Source organism: Herpailurus yagouaroundi, unplaced genomic scaffold (genome assembly GCF_014898765.1).
Source record: "Herpailurus yagouaroundi ecotype Mexico unplaced genomic scaffold, PumYag 77, whole genome shotgun sequence".
In the NCBI taxonomy this organism is placed as follows: Eukaryota; Metazoa; Chordata; class Mammalia; order Carnivora; family Felidae; genus Herpailurus; species Herpailurus yagouaroundi.
The window spans coordinates 58,459,117-58,483,010 of record NW_024412388.1 but is presented as its reverse complement, the minus strand read 5'-3'; the positions used below and the strand labels follow the sequence as shown (position 1 = coordinate 58,483,010).

The 23,894-nt window shown below is 36.1% G+C and overlaps 1 protein-coding gene across 7 annotated transcripts in view; it reads right to left on the bottom strand.

Annotated features, from left to right (window-relative positions):
* The window catches only part of LRRC7 (leucine rich repeat containing 7), a 567,116-nt gene that overhangs the window by 41,735 nt on the left and 501,487 nt on the right, over nucleotides 1-23,894 (bottom strand). For all 7 annotated transcript variants that reach the window (XM_040470602.1, XM_040470604.1, XM_040470607.1 and 4 more), the window contains one exon: nucleotides 4,017-4,238. In XM_040470602.1, coding sequence (XP_040326536.1) covers nucleotides 4,017-4,238 — 222 coding nt within the window. The remainder of the gene's footprint in view (nucleotides 1-4,016; nucleotides 4,239-23,894) is intronic.

The following is a 23,894-nucleotide window of genomic DNA, read 5'->3' as shown; positions in this document are numbered from 1 at the left end:
TAAAAAATTTGTATTCATTGTAATTGGATTTTTTTCAACTATAGCATTGCAATAAGTGATTATTTAAAAAAAATTTTTTTAAATTTTTTTAGAGAGACAGCAGGAGCAGGGAGAGGGGCAGAGGGGGAGGGAGAGAGAGAGAGAGAGAGAGAGAGAGAGAGAGAGAGAGAGAATCTTAAGCAGGCTTCATGCTCAGTGTGGAGTCCAAGGCTGAGCCTCTCCCATGACCCTGGGATCATGACCTGATCCAATATCAAGAGTTGAATGCTCAACAATTCGAGCCACTCAGGCACCCCCACCCCTTTTTTATTTTATTTTTTAAAATGATTAGTTTTTTTAAAATGTGAAATTTCCAAACTTTAATAGAAATTATGGTGCTTCATCATGCTGTGTAGTCTGCCTATACTATGTTTATAATGTCTCCTTGCACTTAAAAATTATGAATGATTTAGGTTTTTTCCATATAGTATAGATCTTCCTCAACTTACAAGGGGATTATATCCAAATACATCCATCATAAGTTGAAAATATTATAAGTCATAAAATGCATTTAATACACCTAACCTACTGAACATCATAGCTTAGCCTAGCCTGCCTACTTTATATGTGCTCAGAACACTTACACTAGCTGGGCAAAACCATCTATTACAAAGCCTATTTTATAATAAAGTATTAAATATCTCATGAAATTTATTGAATACCCTACTAAAAAAGAGAACAGAGCAGTTGCACAGGTACAGGATGGTTATAAGTGCATCAGTGTTTACCCTCGTGATGCTGTGACTGACTGGGGACTGCAGCTCACTGCCACTGCCCAGCCTCAGGGGACAGTACTGTCCTGCATATTGCTGGTCCAGGAATAGATCACAGTTCAAAATTTAAAGTACAGTTTTTACTGAATGAGTATTGCTTTTGCACCATCATAAAGTTGAAAAATCGTTAAGTCAATCTATTGTAAGCTGGGAGATGTCTGTACTTGGCCAAACCAACATTGTTGTCATCACTTAAGAAAACTCTGTTTTTCTCTTTATGGCTTTTTAATTGCACCACTAGAAATGCGTTATTAAAATAGAGTGTCTTGATTTATATGACTGAAACCCACATTAGAAATTTTCAGTTACTTCCTTGATCTTTGAATTTCAATCACTACTCTATAGTTTTCATGTGAAACTATATAGCTTTAAAATATTTTAGGGGCGCCTGGGTGGCTCAGTCGGTTAAGCGGCCGACTTAGGCTCAGGTCATGATCTCCTGGTCCGTGAGTTCGAGCCCCGCGTCGGGCTCTGTGCTGAGAGCTCAGAGCCTGAAGCCTGTTTCAGATTCTGTGTCTCTCTCTCTCTGACCCTCCCCCATTCATGCTCTGTCTCTCTCTGTCTCAAAAATAAATAAATGTTAAAAAAAATTAAAAAAATATTTTAAATATTTTTCTCGCTTTTTTTCCCTTGTTAAATATGGGACACACACACACACACACACACACACACACACACACACATTGGAGAGGTCTGAGTTTTCAAAGGAATTCTAACCCAGAAAAGTAAAAAATACATGTAATATTTTCATTATGAGAGTGATATACATAACCTTTTTCAGCCTCTTTGACTCTCTCTCTCTTTTTGGTTTTATTTTGCTTTATTTGATTTTCTGTTTGTAGATTAGGGAGGTTGGGACTGATATCATGAAATGCCCGCCAATATTTTAATTCTTAAAATGTATTTCTACCTCTTCTATTTCCTATTTCTGTACTCTCAGTGCCAGGCTAACTATGTGTGTATGTGTGTGTAGAATTGTATCATTTGACTCTTACAAAAATCTTTGAACGTTGTTTGTGGGTGGTAATGTTCTCATTTTATAAGGCGGAAAACAGAACCTCAGAAAGAGTTAATGAGTTGGCCAGGGTCACACAACTAATAAGCATTAACATGAGACTCAACTCCAAATTCTGAGACCCACCCCTAGTATTCGCTTTCCTGAATGCTATGGGGTTAGGTGAAGAGGTGGAGAAGTTAGGGGGAAAAAAAGAGATGAAAGAAAACAGTGTAGTACTTGGTGGTGTGCTGGAAAATGTTTACAAGCTGGCTGAGGGTAAGGGATAGCCTGATTTGTAGTGTTCATTAATTTCCCTGGTGTAATTATGCCCATAGGTTCATCCTATGGTGTGATGTCACTGAAGGAGGAGTTGGGAAGTAACGATCCAGTATGAATCTAGCATACCACCGGTGGTAGATAAAATGTTACAGTGAATTGTGAAAACAAGTTTTGAGAAAATGTCAGATTTATAGCTCAGGGGAATGGGGAGCATAGTTTGGGGACTAGTGCTCATTATTTAAAGACTCCTTAGGCTTCTCATGGTCAATCCAAAGTTTAATCTCAGCATTCCAAACCATTTCAGTCTGAAACCAATGCAGAAAAAATTGGGAAGCTGAGAGGAATTTGCTTAAGTCCCTTTCTTAACAAAGCCATTGAATGTTTCAGTTTTTACCTCTCAGTTTGAAAGGCACCTGGATCAAAACATTTGCAAGCAACTACAAATACCTTCTCTAAAAGAATCATGATATTTTAAATTTAATTAGTATATAATTGTAGAATTTAGTGAACCTCTCATTGGTCAAACTATACAACTTATGTATTTTTGAGAAATAAGGTAAAAAAGTCTTTAAAATTACAGTGCTCACTAAACCTATTATTCAAAGTAGGTAAAAAAGGGCATTGATCTCAGTGAATTTTTAAATGCGCTGATTCTAGGTGAAAAAAGATCATGTAGCTGCTAATAGAAATAACTAAATCAGAGAACTGGGTTAGGTTATGATATTTGTGGGAGAGGAAATATGAATAATTTTTAACCTTCTAGGTGCCTGTAAATAAGGCATAATTAAAACTTTATCAATGTTTAAGAATCTCTGGAGAATTAAAAACATCATATCAGGTGCCCTGATTAAAGGTACCTTTCTGGTTTATTTTCCTTATTACCTTAAATCCAACACTTGACCTAGATCAAGGCAGGATAGGAGGAAAATTATCTTTAAAAAAAATCCAATGATTCTGAGAATGATTCAGACATAATCTCAGCTTCAAGAAGGATTTTAAGAAATAGAGGCAATGTCTAGAGCAGCTGGGATCCAAATAATGAATGGCTATTAACAGTGTAAAAGAAAAAACTGGAGGACGAAGGTAATGTCTGAGATGTTCAGAAAATAAGGGAGGGTAATGTGTGAAGCTTAGAGTAGGCAGTAATAAAATGAAATCCTTATATACCATATTAAGGAGTTGGTGAAGTCAGTAGGAGCTTTGCCAAGTTATCTGAAGAATGAAATAAGAGAAATTAATTTTATGGGAGTATTAAGATCTTAATGTCTTGCTTTCTAAGTGTAATATAATTTAATAGATAAGATCCTATTCAGTTTTCTGGTTCTAAGGAAGAAAAACAGATTCTGTAATGGAAAAGTAAATCCTAATTTTGATACGTCAAAGGAGAAGCAATTTTTGTGCTACTTGGTATTTGTCAGTAGTTTTTGGAGCATTTCAGAAATGTTTCCGTTCAAACTGCTCTTTATCATTTTCTTCAGAGCAAAGCTTTATCTTTGTCTTATTCAACAATCAGAAGATAGGACTTTCAAAAAAGGTTCCCACTGTCCCACAGTTTTACACTGTCAGTTTCACCAGAGGCCTTGGTAAATACACTTAATTCCCTGACTCTAATATTCAAAAGCCGTGCAATAGAGCTAAATTGGAGTTGAAATTGAGTAGATGGTGTAGGACAAATAAGAAAAACTTCCAGTTCATCAGATTTTCCTTATGTGAAAAGGCCATTTTATCAACAATCAATTTTTATGTGTTGTAGTGTTTAACCACTGAAAATAATGAGAAAACCCCTACAAAGAATGCTCCACTCCATTCAACATGGTGACAGCATTAATTTGTCCCAGACTACATAAATGAGAGAAGGTAAACCATGGATTCATTGGACTGCCCTGAACATTCCCTGAAACTTCATCAATTATAAAAGCTCTTCTCACCTGCTCTGGATATCCATCCATACTCCTTTGCCCTTTAGTTTGAATTAAGCACCGTCCAGGCTGAGGTCCCCGGGTGGCCTGTGAAGAGGGGATCTGAATAGGCAATGGTGACTGAAATTGCTGGATGGTCACTTTGTTTATATTTCCCTCATATGGCTGCTGCTCCCGGCTCCGATGCTGAAGGCTCTGGGACCCCATCAAAGTCTGGATGTGGCTTCCTGCCTGTGGAGAAGATAATTTGTCAGACGAAGATTCATGGTGTTGAAAGGATGTGATTAAAGTAGAAAACACGTACAGAATACCTCTCTGGTAAAGTGGCATCATTTGGGCTCTCAGCCACTGCTGGAAAGGATAATGAAAAAACAGTAAGGGTCTGCCTACTGTGGTTTGTGAAAATGTTAATATTGGAGCAAGGTTGCAATAAATACATTCATAGTCATTTGATGCCTTGCCACAGATTATTTTGTCCCTGATTTTAAGGGAGCAAAATTCTCCCTGAAAAATTTCAAGAAGAAAAAGAAGTCACAACTTAAAAATAAAGTGGAGTCCTATCTGGCATTTTATTTTATTTAAAAAAAATTTTTTTTACATTTATTTATTTTTGAGAGACAGACAGAGCACAAGTGGGGGATAGGCAGAGAGAGAAGGAGACACAGAATCCGAAGCAGGCTCCAGGCTCCGAGCTGTCAGCACAGAGCCGGACGCGGGCTCGAACTCACTGCAAGATCATGACCTGAGCTGAAGTCGGACGTTCAACCAACTGAGCCACCCAGGCTCCCCTCTGGCATTTTATTTTGAATAACAGCAGGGAGAGAGATGTAGTATAGGAAACATCAGGGGGAGAATGACAGAAGCCAGTTCCTAATTCTGTAGCAAAAGAATTGAAGTGTATATATTCCTTTGTGGCACAGTGCATAGTGAGCTTGTTCAGGTGAGTTTAATCAGTATTTATTCATTTGCTGCATTATTAAATCAAGAATATGGTTTTGGGAATCTTTAAGTCACATTGAAAATGAATGATATGATAAATTCTTGTGAGTATCTGTAACTCATGGAGGCACTAGATATGGAAAGGTCTTCAAAGTGAGCTCTGCATGCATATCATCCCATTGTGAGTTTTAGAGAGATTATTAGTACCTCATGTAAAGCAATCTACTTTTTTTTAATGTTTGTTTATTTTTCAGAGACAGAGTGCAAATGGGAGAGGGGCAGAGAGAGGGAGGGAGACACAGAATTGGAAGCAGGATCCAGGCCCTGAGCTGTCAGCACAGAGCCCAACGTGGGGCTCAAACTCATGAGCATGACAGCATGACCTAAGCTGAAGTTGGACGCTTAACCAACTGAGCCAACCAATTGTCCCAGTAATGATCATTTCTCACTTCTTAAGGTTGGCTGTTGGACAGAGAAGACATGTTCACTTGGTCTCCAATCTTCAAATGATATGGTGCATACCACTGTTCTGTGCTCACTTTGATTTTCTCGCCTTTGTTCTAGCATTGGTTCCTTGAATCGTTCTTTCTGAAACTTTTTCCACCAACCAAGCAGTTCTGCTTGTGGGCTGGTAACCTAGCATACGCCTTTCAAAATTATGTATTATTTAACATGGAGGTCTAACATGGAAAGTGAATGCTTATCATTAATAGTTTTAAACATATGTTTTACTGTTGTGCTTGGTACATCCCTTATTACTATGGAAAACATCTGAGGGGTTACTTCCTGAATTAGTTTTTTTTTTGATCTTTTAAGGGTAGATAATTTGGAATTCAAAAGTGAATTTTACCTTAGAATTCATTAGCTAAGAAAGGCTGTGAATTTTGCTATTAGTAACAAATTTGTAATTCATTAGCTAGGAAAGTCTGACTAATCAAGATTTTTGATTAAGAAATCATTGGAGGAATAAAGGAAACATTATTAAACATGTATTCAAGGAAGAGATTAATTTGAATTTTTAAAAATTCTTAAAAAAAGAGCAATGTGAGACATAGAAAATAGTGATCATGGAATATCATTTGGAGAAGATGGGAGGTATATTGCTTGGTTCCAAACAAAAGGTGATTTCAGTAAAAAAATACTCAAAGTTATTATTTCACAATATGAATGGCAAAGTAAACAACCATTTGAATATATATTTAGCCCCCAACTGGTTAGCTTATTATCATGTACAATTTTTTACATTCAGAAACACTAAACATATATCAGTCATGAAAAATTGGAAGAAAAGATGCAAAAAAAGAGTGTCAGGCAAAATGAGCACAATGTGAAAATAATTACCAATCCAACGTTATCCAACACAACTAACCAAGAATGGCAAAACTATAACATCATAAACACAACTAAGATAGCTTTATAAAGGGCAAAAATATATTTCTTTATTGCACCTATTCCCTTCTCAGAAATCTAAATGAAAGGAGAAGTTGCAACTTTGAGAGCTATTCTAGATGACTGAACACCCTCCTGGTCAAATTTTTGTCTTTAGTTTAATTCTCTCCTACCTCTATAGAATTTCACATTCTCTTGTTCAGTAGGAGAGAAAAGCCATGATAAGCTGTATGACATTTTGAGCTGCTATACTCTGAATGAACTCACTGGCATGCTAAGCTATGCTAAGTTACATAGCTAGACATTGATTTCCTAGAGTTAGAGGAGCTGATGATGTAGGCCAACTGAAGCTGTACAACTTGGCTATGGAACAATAAATTGATTTTACACTTATACCTGCTTGTCACCTCCACTGTCATAATTCATGGGTCTTCAGTCAGTGCTTGAGCCAGTGGAAAAGAGGAACACCATCAGTTTAAATGAAAGTGATCACATAGACAAGCAAAGAATTGTTAACACCCAGAAAAACTAGGATCTAGAGGGGCAGAGATGGTGGAATAGCATGGAAGTTTTTTTGCATCTCTCGTCCCTGAAATGTAACCATCCTGCACACCTAGAAAACTGATTTGAGGATTAACATAACAATCTGTACAACATGAACCAGAGAACTCAGCAGGTACGCAGTGCAGAGAGGTGACCTGGTGGGGGAGAGGAGGAGCTGTGCAGGGCAGGGAGCTGTTTTTGCTTGTGGGAGAGGATGGCGAGGGGGAGAGAATACAGAAAGCACCCCCAATGCCCAAAAGCAGCTAGAGAGAAAAGAAAGTGTACACAAAGGACTGAACAAAAAAGGGAGAAATTAGAAAGGAGAGGGTTTAAATTCCATCAAGATTCTATAAACAGGGGGAGTGCAGAGTCTGAAACCCTTCAGCTTGATACCTGGTGATGCTCTGGTGGGAAGGGCGAATCCCCAGAAGCAGAGAGAAAGAGGTCTTCAGGGTCCTCAGGCCATATGGAGAGAGGCGGTTCCCCTGCTGAGAGGAAACTTGGTAGAGGCTGTGCGGCCTCTCCACAGGCAAAGGTCCCAAATGGTCCCCAGAGACAATCACATTCGCTGTGCTGAAACAAGGATGTTAAGGGGATCCTGGCACCAGATGTGTGTTGTGATTTTCCATAATCACTGAAATGCTGCTGTTACATGATTGCATGATTTTTTTCTGGGGCAGGCTGGCACCCAGCTACAGTCTCTGGGCATTGGCTGCAGCGTGGTCTCCCAAACAGTCCTGAGGGTGGGCTGGCATCTGGCCATTGCTCTGTGAGACCCTCACCCAGAAGGTCTGAGTAGGTCAAAGCTGCAGTCCTTCAGAAGTGAGGGGTTGGGAAACACAGTCACATATGAGATAAAACTCAGGAGGGAGGTGCTGCCTGGCAACCTGATGGCTTGGTCACAGTGTAAAAGTGGGAAGTGGACAGAAGCCAGAGACAAAGGAGGGATGTACAATTGCTGGTTAGGGAGAGCACAGAGTTCTGATACTAGAGATTGGGTAGCTGGGTGACACCAATTTCACCTCTCCCACGCATGTGCATACACACCTACATGTGCCACAACAATCCACCCCACTAAGCTAAACAGCCCTATTTAGTGGAGAATGGAGCCCAGCCCAACTGGGCCAAACTCACTCTTCAGGAACAACACAAGTCTCTCTGCCTGCTTAGTTTATGGACTATAAAGTGCTTCATAGTTCAACTTCTAAGGGAAACCAATGTAATTTTAATCGTACTTCAGTCTGTTTGCTGGTCCATCTATTCATTTTTTTTCTGTTTTTATTCTTGAATGCAAAAAGAAGAAAAAAATTGTTATTCTCCATTTCTATTAAAATATTTTTCTTTAATTTTTTTCTACTCTATTTTTTACTTATTTGTAAAACTTTCAAATTCTTTTTTTTCTTCCATCATTTCATCTTATTGTATTCATTTTTTCAAATTTTCAAACATTTTCCTTTTTTATCATTTTTTTCCTTATCTTTTCCTTCTTTCTCTACTTTATCAAGCTCCTTTCAGCAACCAGACCAGAACACACCTAGGATCTAGCATCCTTTATTTGATTCTTTTTGTACTGCTTTTAAGTTTTTAATTTTAATGTTTTTTACCTTATTAATTCCTTTCTTCCTTCAAAATGATGAAATGAAGGAATTCATCCCAAAAGAAAGAAAATGACGAAATGACAGCCATGGACTTAATCAACACAGATACAAGCAAGATGTCTGAACTAGAATTTAGAATCATGATAATAAGAATACTAGCTGGGTTGAAAACAGATTAGAATCTCTTTATGTGAAGATAAAAGCTAGTCAGGATGAAATAAAAAAATGTTATAACTGAGCTGCAATCTCAAATGGTGGCCACAGTGGCAAGGATGGATGAGACAGAGCAGTGAGTCAGTGATTTAGAGAACAAACTTATGGAGAAAACTGAAGCAGAAAAAAAGAGGGAGACTAAGGCAAAAGAGCACAATTTAATAATTATAGAAATCAGTGACTCATTAAAAAGGAACAACATCAGAATCAGAGGGGTCCCAGAAGATGAAGAGAGAGAAAAAGGGATAGAAGGGTTATGTGAGCAAATCATAGCAGAAAACTTTCCTAACCTGGGGAAAGTCACAGACATCAAAATCCAGGAAGCAAAGAGGACTCCCATCAGATTCAACAAAAACCAACCATCAACAAGGCATCTCATAGTCAAATTCACAGAATACTCAGGCAAGGAAAGAATCATGAAAGCAGCAAGGGAAAAAAGGTCCTTACCAACAAGGGAAGACAGATCAGGTTTGCAGCAGACCTATCCATGGAAACTTGGCAGGCCAGAAAGGAATGGCAGGATACATTCAATGTGCTTTATCAGAAAAACATGCAGCCAAGAATTCTTTATCCAGCAAGGCTGTCATTCAAAATAGAAGGAGAGATAGAAAGGTTCCCAGACAAACAAAAATTAAAGGAGTTCATTATCACTAAAACAGCCCTGCAAGAAATTTTAAGAGGGACTCTCTGAGGGGAGAAAAGATGGAAAAAAAAAAAAACAAAAAAAACGACCACAAGCAACAAAGACTAGAAAGGACCAGAGAACACCACCAGAAACTCCAACTCTACAGGCAACGTAATGGCAATAAATTCATATCTTTCAGTACTCATTCTAAACATCAATAGACTAAATGCTCCAATTAAAAAGACAGAGGGTAACAGAATGGGTAAGAAAACAAGATCCATCTGTATGCTGTTTACAAGGGACTCACTTGAGACCTAAAGACACCTTCAGATTGAAAGTAAGGGGATGGAGAACCATCTATCATGCTAACAGTCACCAAAACAAAGCCAGAGAAGCCATACTTACATCAGACAATGTATACTTTAAAATAAAGACAATAACAAAAGATGAAGAAGGACATTATATAATAATTAAGGGGTCTATCCACCAAGAAGATCTAACAGTTGTAAACATTTATGCTCTAAATGTGGAACACCCAAATATATAAATCAATGAATTATAAACATAAAGAAACTCATTGATAATAATACCATAATACTAGGGGACTTCAACACCCCAGTTACAACAATGGACAGATCATCTAAACAGAAAATCAACAAGGAAATAATGGCTGTGAATGACACATTGGACCAGATGGACTTAATGGATATAGTCAGAACATTTCATCCTACAGCAGTGGAATACACATTCTTCTCCAGTGCACATGGAATGTTGTTCAGAATAGATCACATACTGGGACACAAATCAGCCATCAACAAGAACAAAAAGATCGAGATCACACCATACATATTTTCAGACCACAATGCTTTGAAACTCAAAATCAACCACAAGAAAAAATGTGGAAAGATAACAAATACTTGGAGACTAAAGACTATCCTACTAAAGAATGAATGGGCTAATCAAGAAGTTAAAGAGGAAATTAAAAAGTACATGGAAGCCAATGCAAATGATAACACCACAGCCCAAAACCTCTGGGGTGCAGCAAGGCAGTCATAGGAGGGAAGTATATAGCAATCCAGGCCTTCCTAAAGAAGGAAGAAAGGTCACAGATACACAACCTAACCTCACACCTTAAAGATCTGGAAAAAGAACAGCAAATAAAACCCCAAACCAGTAGAATACAGGAAATAATAAAGATTAGAGCAGAAATTAATGTTATAGAAACCAAAATAACCAGTAGAACGAATCAACGAAACTAGAAGCTGATTCTTTGAAAGAATTAACAAAATTGATAAACGCCTAGCCAGTTTGATCAAAAAGAAAAAGGAAAGGACCCAAATAAATAAAATCAAGAATGAAAGAGGAGAGATCACAACCCACACAGCAGAAATATAAACAATAAGAAGAGAATATTATGAGCAATTATATGCCAATAAAATGGGCAATCTGGAAGAAATGGGCAAATTCCTAGAAAAATATAAACTACCAAAACTAAAACAGGAAGAAATAGAAAATTCTAACAGACTCATAACCAGTAAAGAAATCGAATTAGTAATAAAAATTTCCCCAAAACAGGAGTCCGGGGCCAGATGGCTTTCCAGGGGAATTCTACCAAACATTTAGAGAAGAGGGACCTCCTATTCTTTTGAAGCTGTTCCAAAAAATTGAAATGGAAGGAAAACTTCCAAACTTTCTATGAAGCCAGCATTACCTTGATTCCAAAACCCCACTAAAAATGAGAACTATAGACCAATTTCCCTGATGAACATGGATGCAAAAATCCTCAAAAAGATACTAGCCAACCAGATCCAACCATACATTAAAAAAATTATTCACCATGACCAAGTGGGATTTACACCTGGGATGCTGGGTTGGTTCAATATCAGCAAATCAATCAGTGTGATACAGCACATCAATAAAAGAAAGGACAAGAACCACATGATCCTCTCAACAGATGCAGAGAAAGCATTTGACAAAATACAGCATCCTTTCTTGATAAAAACCTTCAAGAAAGTAGGGATAGAAGGATCATACCTCAAGATCGTAAAAGTCATATATGAAAAACCCACCGTTAATATCATCCTCAATGGGGAAAAACTGAGAGCTTTTCCCTTATGGTCAGGAAGGAGACAGGGATGTCCACTCTCGCCACTCTTATTCAACATAGTATTGGATGTCTTAACCTGAGCAATCAGACAACAAAAAGAAATAAAAGGCATCCAAATCGGCCAGGAGGAGGCTTACTTTCACTCTTTGCAGATGACATGATACTCTTTATGGAAAACCCAAAATATTCTACCAAAAAACTGCTAGAACTGATCCATGAATTCAGCAAAGTCGCAGGATATAAAATCAATGCACAGAAATGGGTTGCATTCCTATACACCCAATAATGAAGCAACAGAAAGCGAAATCAAGGAATCAATCCCATTTACAATTGCACCAAAAATCATAAAATACCTAGGAATAAATCTAACCAAAGAGGTGAAAAATCTATACACTGAAAAGTATAGAAAGTTTATGAAAGAAATTGAAGAAGACACACACAAAAAAGGAAAAATATTCCATGTTCCTGGATAGGAAGAACAAATATTGTTAAAATGTCAATACTACCCAAAGCAATCTACGTATTCAATGCAATACCTATCAAAATAACACCAGCATTCTTCACAGAGCTAGAACAAACAACTCTGAAATTTGTATGGAATGATAAAAGACCCCGAGTAGGCAAAGCAATCTTGAAAAAGAAAACCAAAGCTGGAGGCATCACAATCCCAGACTTGAAGCTGTATTACAACCTGTAATCATCAAGACAGTATGGTACTGGCACAAAAACAGACACTCAGATCAAAAGAACAGAATAGAGAACCCAGAAATGGACCCAAAAACATATGGCCAACTAATCATTGACAAAACAGGAATGAATATCCAATGGAATAAAGACAGTCTCTTCAGCAAATAGTGCTGGGAAAACTGGACAGTGACATGCAGAAAAATGAACCTGGACCACTTTCTTACACCATACACAAAAATAAACTCAAAATGGATGAAAGAGCTCAGGGTAAGACAAGAAGCCATCAAAATGCTTGAGGAGAAAGCAGACAGAAACCTCTTTGACCTTAGGGGTGCCTGGGTGGCTCAGTCAGTAAGCGTCTGACTTCGGCTCAGGTCATGGTCTCGCGGTTTGTGAGTTTGAGCCCCGAGTCGGGGTCTGTGCTGACAGCTCAAAGCCTGGAGCCTGCTTTCAGATTCTGTGTCTCCCCCTCTGCCCCTCCCATGCTCATGCTCTGTCTCTCTCTCTCTGTCTCTCAATAATAAATAAACATTAAAAAAAAAAAAAACCCTCTTTGACCTTGGACGCAGTAACTTACTCAACCTGTCTCTGGAAGCAAGGGAAACCAAAGCAAAATGAACTATTGGGACCTCATGAAAATAAAAAGCTTCTATGTACCAGAGGAAACAATCAGCATAACTAAAATGCAACAACAGAATGCGGGAAGATATTTGCAAATGACATATCAAATAAAGCATTAGTATCCAAAGTCTATAAAGAACTTATCAAAGTCAACACCCAAAAAACAAATAATCCAGTGAAGAAATGGGCAAAAGACATGAATAGACACTTCTTCAAAGAAGACATCCAGGTGGCCAATTGACACATGAAAAAATGCTCAACATCACTCATCATCAGAGAAATACAAATCAAAACCACATTGAGATATCACCTCACACCTGTCAGAATGGCTAACAATAACAACTCAGGCAACAACAGATGTTGGTGAGGATGCAGAGAAAGAGGATCTTTTTTGCATTGTTGGTGGGAATGCAAACTAGTGCCACGACTCTGGAAAACAGTATGGAGGTTCCTCAAAATATTAAAAATAGAACTATCCTGTGACCTAGGAATTGCACTACTAGGTATTTATCCAAGAGATACAGGTATGCTGTTTCGAAGGGGCACATGAACCCCGATGTTTATAGCAGCACTATCAACAATAACCAAAGTATGGAAAGAGCCCATATGCCCATCAATGGATATATGCATAAAGAAGAAGTGGTATGTATATGCAATGGAGTATTATTCAGCAATCAAAAAGAATGAAATCTTGCCATTTGCAACTACGTGGATGGAACTAGAGGGTATTATGCTAAGCAAAATTAGTCAGTCAGAGAAAGACAAATGCCATATGACTTCACTCATAAGTGAATTTTAAGATATAGAACACATGAACTTAAGGGAAGGGAAGCAAAAATAATATAAAAACATGAACTGAGGGCTGAAGGGGGGTGGGAGGGTGGGGATGGTGGGTGATGGGTAATGAGGAGGGCACCTTTTGGGATGAGCACTGGGTGTTGTATGGAAACCAATTTGACAATAAACTAAAAAATAAATTAATTAATTAAAAAAAAGAAAAAAATAAAAATGGTATCTAAGAAATAAAATAATATAAAAACATGGAGAGGGACAAAACATAAGAGACTCTTGAATATAGAGAACGAACAGAGGGTTGCTGGAGGGGTTGTGGGAGGGAGGATGGGCTAAATGGGTAAGGGGCTTAAGGAATCTACTGCTGAAATCATTGTTGCCTCATGTGCTAATTAACTTGGATGTAAATTATAAAAAATAAGCAAATTATAGAAAAAAAAAAGAAAAACTTAGAGGTGTCTAGAACATTACTTTAAACCCATGGATGCATAATCTACATGAAAACATCAATAAAGACTGCTTAACAACCTCTTAATTGATTAGAATATTCTTATAATGGTCTATCCAAGGGTGAAAAGCTGATTGCATATATTATATAATAGCCTGTAGAATTATTTTTCTGGTTTATTTTTACCTTCTCATGGGATAGGTGCAGCCCAGGACTATGCTTTGATTTGTAACTCCTTGAAGGCAAGCTCTATATCCTACTTATCATCTTTAATGATTTGCACAGCAACTGGCATTTAATAAATAATGACTACTATCCAAACACTAGGTGCTAAACAATGCACTAAAACATACCTTATACATATTTCTTCCTTTAGTCCTTATAACAGCATTAGAGATTAATTATTATGAATTAATATTACCCAATTTTGCTAAGGAGGAAACTAAGTCTTGGGGAGGTTAAGTAGCTTTCCCAAGTAATTTGCACTAGTGGTAAACTGACAGGATCAGGATTTGAACCAAGGCTGTCTGACTATTAAAGGTCATTCTCTTAAACACAAAACTATACTGCAATCTCCTTACCCCCAAATTGACTTTTCTGTTCTGAAAAGGAACAAAAGGATCAGGTTTAGGATATATTAAATTTCTTTAGCAGCTCTTTAATTTGCCAAAGGGCCATTCCTACTTATTGAATTAGGTCTGTTATCTATTTTAGATCCTATGGATGTGACGGATTGTTATAGTTAGGCAAATAAGTGTATTTAGCAATCTTTCCATAATTATGAAGTAATGAAGCTCATGTTCTCACATGGTTTGGTAAAACATCAAATGGGCATGAAAAGAATGTGCTGTAAAATGATTCTGTTTGCATCAGTACTGTTCTTTCATTCTCTATTGGGGATACAGGCTGCAGTGAATGGGGAGAGGGAGATACAGAAGAAAGCCAGGAGTTAACACTACATTTTGTGTGAAGTTAAGCAAACATAAATGACATAAGATATCTAATGGGACAATTACAGTGTTGGAGGGACTGTAAAGAGGGTTTTTTCTGACTGGCACAAAGGCTTGAGAAAGGTAATGAGGATGCTTATGATGAAGTACAAAGGGCTAATGAAAATGTAGAAAATGTCAGAGGCTCGATTTGTTCAAGCAGAGGGTTAGTCTTGAGAACACTGACTCATACTGAAGGGGAATTTGAACATGAAGCTTTCTGTAAAGACTGTGCTACACATTTTGAATGATAAAAAGAAATAGAGTAGATCTGACATTTGTTTTGAACTTTCAAGGGGAGGTTGGACAAAATAACATGTATTTGAGGAGAATAGTGATGAAACATAGTATTTTCAAGTTGACCCAAAACCATACTGTCAGAATTTACAGGGAAAAAGTCCAATATCCATAGAACCCAAGAAAACGTTTATGTCAACATCACAGGAAAGAAATGTTGATTTGATACCAAATGGCACTGTTCATACAAAATTCTTCCCACAGCCAAACCAGCTTATTATATACAAATTTTAAGTGTTTGGGAGGCTTTATAGGATATAAAAGAAATGACTTTCTCACTACAACGCTGCTTTAGTTCACACTATTCTCTAAGTGAAGAATGCTAGACTGAGAAGTATATTACCCAATTCATCTGTCATCTGTTTTACTAGCCACCTTGGCTCTTGAACCACTTAGGATTGCTTCCAAAAATCAAACAGCCTCGAAAGATGACAGTTTATGCCGCTGAGAATATTCAAATGGACACAATTCATTCTCTCACATTAAGTGCAACAGAGTTCAAAATGTTTGGGAGCAGTGTCAACAACACAGAATCATCTAAAAAGGATAATTCAGTAACTAATTTCAAGGAACCAGTGACGCTCATTTAAATGAGTCAGTTACAATAATTTTGTAAAACGACAAAAACCACAAAACAGTCCTAATTACTTTCCATTTATACCATATGTTCTGTAGTGACTTTTTTTAGTAAGCAGGTTAAGTTTAAAAAATATAGACAACTGGACTTCTGCTTCCAGTTAGATGAAGTAGACTGACTTTTCCCTGTTCCCTTTAAAAACAATTAAAACCTTGCACATAATAAAGACACTTGGACATATAATATAAAACAAATATATAAACAGTATATATATAATTATATAAACAAATATAAGGGAACTCTGGAAAGAAGACAGAATAATGCAGATCAATTACGGATCTGGAGACCAAGCAACAACATGGCACTGAATCTCTTGGGTTTTATTTTTGTGAGAGTCAGGACCTTCTCTATCATTCAACGAGGCTACTCCCACTGAGGTATTAGTGGAGACCCTCTGTGGAGCTGGAAATTCCATCCTCATCTAGCAATAACAAGAAGACTCTGCCTCAAGTGTCAACGGAGACTGAATGGGAAAATTGGACTTCTCCCTACCTGGCCTGAATGAGGCAGTGCCCCATTCTTCTCCAGTTGGAGTGGTTTCAAGGAAAGATAGCTAAAACATAAGGTTTAAGTACAATCCAGAGTTTTATAACATTCTACAAAATTTCTAGGTTTAAATCATACCAAGAACCAGGAGAATGTCAAACTAAATGGAAAAAGATAATCCCTAAATGCCAACACTGAGAGAACGGAGATATTAGCATTATCTGACAAAAATTTTAAGGTAGCTAATTAAAAACATGTATCAATGACCAATTATGCATATGCTTAAACAAAATGAAAAAAAAACCAGTGAAAAAATATAAAATTTCAGCAAATAAATAGAAGATATTAAGAAGAAACAAATGGAATTTTTAGAGCTGGAAAATACAATGACTGAAAAGCTCAATGGATGGACTTAAAAGCAGAATATAGAAAACAAAGAAAAGAAACAGTAAAGTAGAAGCCAGGGCAATAGAAATGATCCAATCTGAATAAATAAAACACACTGGAACAAATGACCAGCGTGTTAGGGACCTAACAATCATATTATCGAAAGGAAAGGAGGAAGAGAATGGGGCTGAAAATTAAATGAGGAAATAACTGCTGAAAAATTCTGATATTTGTCAAAAGACAAAAACCTACAGATCTGAGAAGCAGAATATCACACAGATTAAACTCAAAAGCCATGCATTGACACCTTATAATTAAACTTCTGAAAACTTAAGACAAAGAAAAATGTCCTAAGGCAGCCTGAGAAAAGTGACATCTCACCAGAGACTAAAAACAAATCAAACAGCAGTGGATGTCTCATCAAAAACCAAAGAGAAAGGAAAGAAGTGGCACAATATTTTTCAATCGCTGAAGGAATAGAACTGTCAACCTAACATTTTATACCAGTGAAAATGTTCTTCAGGAATGAAAGAGAAATTGAGACATTCTCCGCTGAAGACAAATGAAGAAAATTTGTCACCACCAGGCCTATCCTAAAATAATGGCTAAAGAAAGTTCTCTAAATAAAAAAGGAAATAATAAAAGAGGAAACCTTGGAACATTAGAAAGAAAGAAAGAACATAGCAAACAAATATATGGATACATATAATGAGCTTTCTTTATCTTCTTGAATTTTCAAAGTAATGTTTGATGACTGAAGTAAAACTATGTCATTATCTGAGGTGGTTCTATATGTGTGTAAAGGAAATGTTTGAGACAGCTATAAGCAGAGAAGGGTGAAGTGACAGAAAGACAGGTAAAGTTTCTGCACTTCATTTGAACTGTTAGGTGATGACACTAGCAGACTCTCGTAATTTATGTATATAGAATATAATAGCCAGAGCAACCATTTAAAAAGCTACACAAAGAGGTTTACTAAAACACTGTAGATAAATAAAATAGAAATTCTAAAAAATGTCCAAATAACACACAGGAAGCAGGCAAAAAAAAAAAAAAAGACAAAACAGAGAAGCAAAGAGATAGAGAGAGAGAGAGAGAGAGAGAGAGAGAGAAAACAACAAACAAAAAATTACATTAAATCTTTAAACCTTAATGTGTCAGTTCTTAAATTCAAAGAGACTAAATGCACAAATTAAAAGACAGATCTTGGCAGAAGGGATTAAGGAACATTACTCAACTATATGCAGACTATAAAAACTACATGCAGACATTACTGCAAATATAACAATATAGGAGGATAAAAAGTAAAAGCATTAAAAACATATATCATGCAGATATTAGTTAAAGGAAAAGAGAAGGGGCTGTACCAATACTAGATAAGGTAGATTTCAGAGCAGAGCAAATACACTCAATATAGAGAGGGATCTTATGTTATGAAAAAAGAGTCAGTCCACTGAGGGGACATAGCAATCCTAAATGCATACATAGCTCCAATAACAAAGCTGCAAATACGTGACCAAAATTGACAGAACTTAAAGAGAAATAAACAAATACACAATTAGAGTTGGAGATTTCAACACTCTTCTCTCAACAATTGATAGAACTACACTGAAAATGACCAAGAATACAGAAGAACTCAACAATACCATCAACTAACCAGATCTAATTGTCATTTATTGAACATTCCACCTGACGTCATTCGAATACACAGTATTTTCAAGTTTTCATAGAAAAATTACTAAGATAGAATATATCCTGAACCAGAAAACAAATCTCAGCAAATTTAAACGAAATAAAATAACACAGAATGTATTCTCCAACCACAGTAGAATCAAACTAAAAATTTATGACAAAAAGATAAAACTATCTAAACACTTGTAAACTACACAACGCAGTTTGAAATAATGTGTGGGTTACAGAGGTCTCAAAAGAAATAAAATAATATATTGAACTGAACATAAATGAAAATACAGGACATAAAAATTTGTGGAACACAGCTAAAACAGTGCTAAGAGAGAAATTTATGACCCTAAGTGTAGGTACTAGAAAAGAAGAAGCCTCAAATCAATAATTAAGATCCTACATCAAGAGCCTAGGGAAAGAAGGGCTAAATAAAAGCAAAGCAAGTTGGTTTTTATTATTAAGTTATATAATAATATAGTTATATAGTTATTATATTATAGTTTTTATTATTATAAAAAGAGAAGAAAAAAAGCAGAAATCAGTGAAATGGAAAGTGACTAACAGATAAAATAGATGAAACAAAGAGCTGGTTCTCTGAAAAGATAAAAAAGTTGACACATTTCTAGTAAGACTTAAAAAGAAAAAAGAAAGAAGGCATAAGTTACCAAAATTAGGAATGAAGAAGGGAATATCATTTCAGTCCTATAAACATCATAAGGCTAATAAGGTAATACTAAAAATAACTCTACACATAAATTTGACAATTCATATGAAATGGGCCACTTTCTTGAAAAACCCAAACTACCATATTTCATCCAATATGAAATAGATAATTTCAATAGTCCTGTAACTATCAAGATTGGAATCTGTAATTTAAAATCTTCCAGGAAAGAAATCTCCAGGTCCAGATGGTTACATTGGAGAATTCTAACAAACATTTAAATAAGAATTAACGTCAATTCCACACACTCTTTTCCAGAAGAGGAAGTAACATTCCCAATATATTCTATAAAACTAGTATTGTCCCAATAACAAAACCAGGCAAAGACAGTACCAAAAAAAAAAAAAAAAAAAAAAAAAAAAAAAGAGGAAGTAAAAGAAAACTACAAACCTCCTTCATAGATGAATGCAAAAATCCTTAACAAAATATTGACAAATAGAATTCACCAATATATATATATATAAAAGAATTATGTACCATGACCAAGTAGGGTTTATTCCAGTGATTCAAAGCCTGCTCAATATTTCAAAATCAACCAATGCAATGCACCATATTAATGGACTACAGAAGTAAAATCATGTGATCCTATCAATGGAAGCCTAGGACATTTGACAAAATTGAGTTCCCATTCATAACAAAAATTCTGAGATATATAGGAATGCAGGGGAACTTACCCAACTTGATAATGAACATTTCCAAACTTAAAGCTAACATTATACTTAATGTTGCAAACTGAATACTTCCTCCCTAAGATGAAGTACAGGCACAGATGTCCACACTCACCACTCTTTTTAAACACAGTACTGGAAGTTCTAGTCAATAGACTAAGGCAAGAAAAGGAAATAAAAGGCATACAGATTGAAGAGGAAGAAATTAACTGTCCTTATTTGCATATGACATGACTGTCTACATTGAAAATCAAAAGAATCAACAAAAATATATTCCTAGAACTAACAAGTGAGTCGAGCAAGTTTGCAGGATACAACATCAAATGTATTTATGTACGTTAGCAACAAACATGTGCACATCGAAATTTCAAGCAACAGCATATACAATCACACACACACAAAAGTGAAATATTTAGGTGTAAATCAAACAAAGCTTGCACAGGACTTATACGCTGAAAACTACACAATGTTGATGAAAGATATCAAAGATTTAAATAAATGAAGACATATTTATAGATTGGAAGACTTAACATAGTAAGGACGTAATTCTCTCCAAATTGATACACAGGTTTAACAAATTCCTATAAAAATCCCAGCATGATTTTTTAATGGATATATATAAGATTATTGTAAAATTTATATTGAAAGGCAGCAAAAATAGAATAACTATAATGATTTTGAAAAAGAAGAAGAAAACAGGAAGAATAAGCCTATCTGATTTCAAGATTATTATAATTACAGTAATCAGGACTGTGTGATATTGGCAGAGGGACAGACAGATAAATGGAACAGTTCAGAGAACCCACAAATAGATTCACATAAATCTGCCCAAATGACTTTTTGTCAAAGGTGCAAAAGCAATTCAATGGAAAAAAGATAGCCTTTTCAACAAACGGTGCTGGCACCATTAGACATCCATAGGCAAAATAAATGAGACCTGACCTATGTCTCATACTTTGTATGTATATAAATTAGCTCAAAATAGATCACAGACTTAAATGTAAAATGTTGACAATGAAAATCAAACTACAGAATTCGAGAAAAGATTAGCAAATCAAGAATGGGATCAAGAACAAAGAACCCTCAAAATGCAAAAGTAAGAAACTAAATAATCCATTCAGAATAATGTTGAAAGATGTGAAGAAACATTTCACCAAAGATTATACAGATGGCAGCAAATAAGCACATGAAAAGATGTTCAAAATCATTAGCTATTGGAGAAATTCAAATTAAAACCACAGTGAGATATCACTACACATGTATCAGACTGACTAAATAAACCATAGTGACAACAACAAATGCTGACAAAGATGAGGAGAAACTCAGAGGCTGCTGCTGCTTGAAATGTAAAATGGTAAGAGCCGTTCTGGAAACATTTAACAGTTTCTTAAAAAACTAAACATGCAAGGAGTACCATATGATGCAGCAGTAATATTCCTGGGCATTTATGCTAGAGACTTAAGACCAACATTCATACAAAAACCTGTCCATGAATGTTTAGAACAACTTTCTTCATAACAGCCCCAAACTAGAAACAATCCAAGTTTCTTTCAGTGGGTGACTGGTCAAACAAACAGATGTGTCCTTACCATAATATACAAAACAGCAATAAAAAGTAAGAAATTATTAACACACACACACACACACAACAATATGAATGAATCTTCAGAGAATTATGCTGAGTAAAAAAGCTAAGCCCAAAAGATGACATACTATAGGATTCCATTTGTATGACATTCTTCAAACAACAAAATTATAGAAATGGAGGGTTGTAGAAATGCCAGGAGTTAATTTAAAAAATAAGAGGCAGTACAGATAACACAGTCTTTGAAGGTAGATGACTCTGGGTTTTATTTCTTGCTTTTAGTTGTGCAATCGTATACAAGCTACCTAAGCCCTCTGCTTATCATATGAAAACTGTAGATATAATAAGTGCTTCATAGAATATTGTGAGGAATAAAGAAGACAATGTATTGAATTGAGCAAATTTCTTGGTACATAGTAAGTACTCAATAATTGCAATGAGAATAAAAAGTTCTCTGCTGCTTAAAGATCTGATTGTTCTTTGGACATAGCAATAGATAATCACCCAAAAGAACTGTTTTTAAACCTGTGGCAATTAATCAATGTCAATTTGCTTTATAAACTGCTCCTGAAAGTTAGCTAATCAGCAAGAGTCTCACTCAAATAACCATGCTTCCCCAGTTCAAGGTCAATTAACCCCTAAATATTCCAACTTCTGAAAATCCATCAATTCTTGAACTCCATGCTTCCTCAGACTGTGGTTTTACTCAGAGATTGTACCTTACAAGTTATTTGTTAGCAAGCAGTAAATTATGTTTTGTTTCAGATATTGAAAAATGGCTTCTTTATGGAGGGATACCGCATATACAAATTTAAAAAACACAATTCTGGGGCTACTGCGTGGCTCAGTCATTTAAGAGTCCGACTTTGGCTCAGGTCATGATCTCGTGGTTCATGGGTTGGAGCCGTGCATCAGGCTCTGTGCTGACAGCTCAGAGCCTGGAGCCTGCTTCAGATTCTGTCTCCCTTGCTCTCTGCCCCTCCCCCACTCACGCTCTTCCTGTCTGTCTGTCTCTCTCTCAAAAATAAACATTAAAAAAATGTAAAAAACACAATTCTGTCATAAGTGGAGATGATGCTACTCACTCTTCACTAATACAGCTAATATTTTAAGTTGCAGTGATTCACCTTCATTTTTTTTCCCATAGACACTTCCATCCCCATTATTTATATGATTTCATAAAACTGTCCAGATGAAGAGTACAGCCAGTGTTAATGTATAAGTAATTCAAAAGAGACACTAACTCATGACCTTGGTCTCATTAACAGCCTGCTGTTAGGAACACCGCTAAATGAAAATTTAGCTTGTCCCTAATTAACAGATTTTTATCCAAAATAATATTATAACAGCTACCAATAATTAAACACTTATATGACAGACATTGTGATAAATATTTTACATCATGGTGTTAATTTTTAGAACCACTCTATAAGGTATGCATCACTGTGCTCTTTCCCCCATTTTGGAAATTCAACAGCAAAGCTTAATATGCGCAAGGGCCAATCAAAGATAAAGTTCAAGTTGATAATTTCTCTTGCACTCCTGCTTAAAAGAAAAAAAAAGAACACGATTGTAAGAACTAATAAAAAATTGAGATTTTTTTCCCTGCAGCTTTAGTGCATTATTTAGTTTTTATGTTTTAGTATAATTGTCATTTTGCAGGGATTAATTCAATATTCAGTGCAGTTTCATCACGTTTACCAGTCGTTTTGGTGACAGGATTTATGTTATTTTGTGGAAAATGGAGAGAGTGTTAAATAGGGGGTGGTGGTTGGAATCTTAGGTGATATAATCAGGAAGTTTGATGAGCTAAATTATTGAGAAACAGAATTAACAAAATGAACTAAATTCAATACTATAGAAGAATCTGTAGGTAGGTTTCAGTCATGCCCAGAGCTACATCTGTTCCTTCTGGATTCACAAAAGTAAGTAAAGAACTTGCAAATGTTTCGGAGGAAAGAAAATGAAGGTTTAGGGGAAAAAAGTGCATTTAAGATCTAAACTCGATTTGTGTAGGATTGGGAAGAACAAGTTGAAGAGGACTCAAAAATTATTTTTAAGTACATGACTGGTGCCAGGGTTTCTTTCTCTCTTCTGAACATGGAAGAGAAGAAACAATACCAAGTTGTGGCAAAAAGTTCTAGCTAACTAGATATCAAATATATTGCTGATATTGAGGGTTATTTATTATTACAACAGGTCTGTGCTATAATGTTTTCTGAAAGTTTTTGGTTGAGTGGGGTGGGAGGGATACAATACCTTAGTAGTATAATATAGTAGTTAGACCAGGTTGTAGAAGCAGACATTACTAGGCTCCAATCCTGTGTTCCTCAATTCCATGCCTCTGGCTCCCTGTCCCATAAGATTGTTGTGAAGATGATACGAGAGTGTCTATGTTAAACAACTTAGTACAGTCCTACTCTGTATTGTAGAAATTGTTTTATAATTATGTTAACCAAACTAGTAAGCATT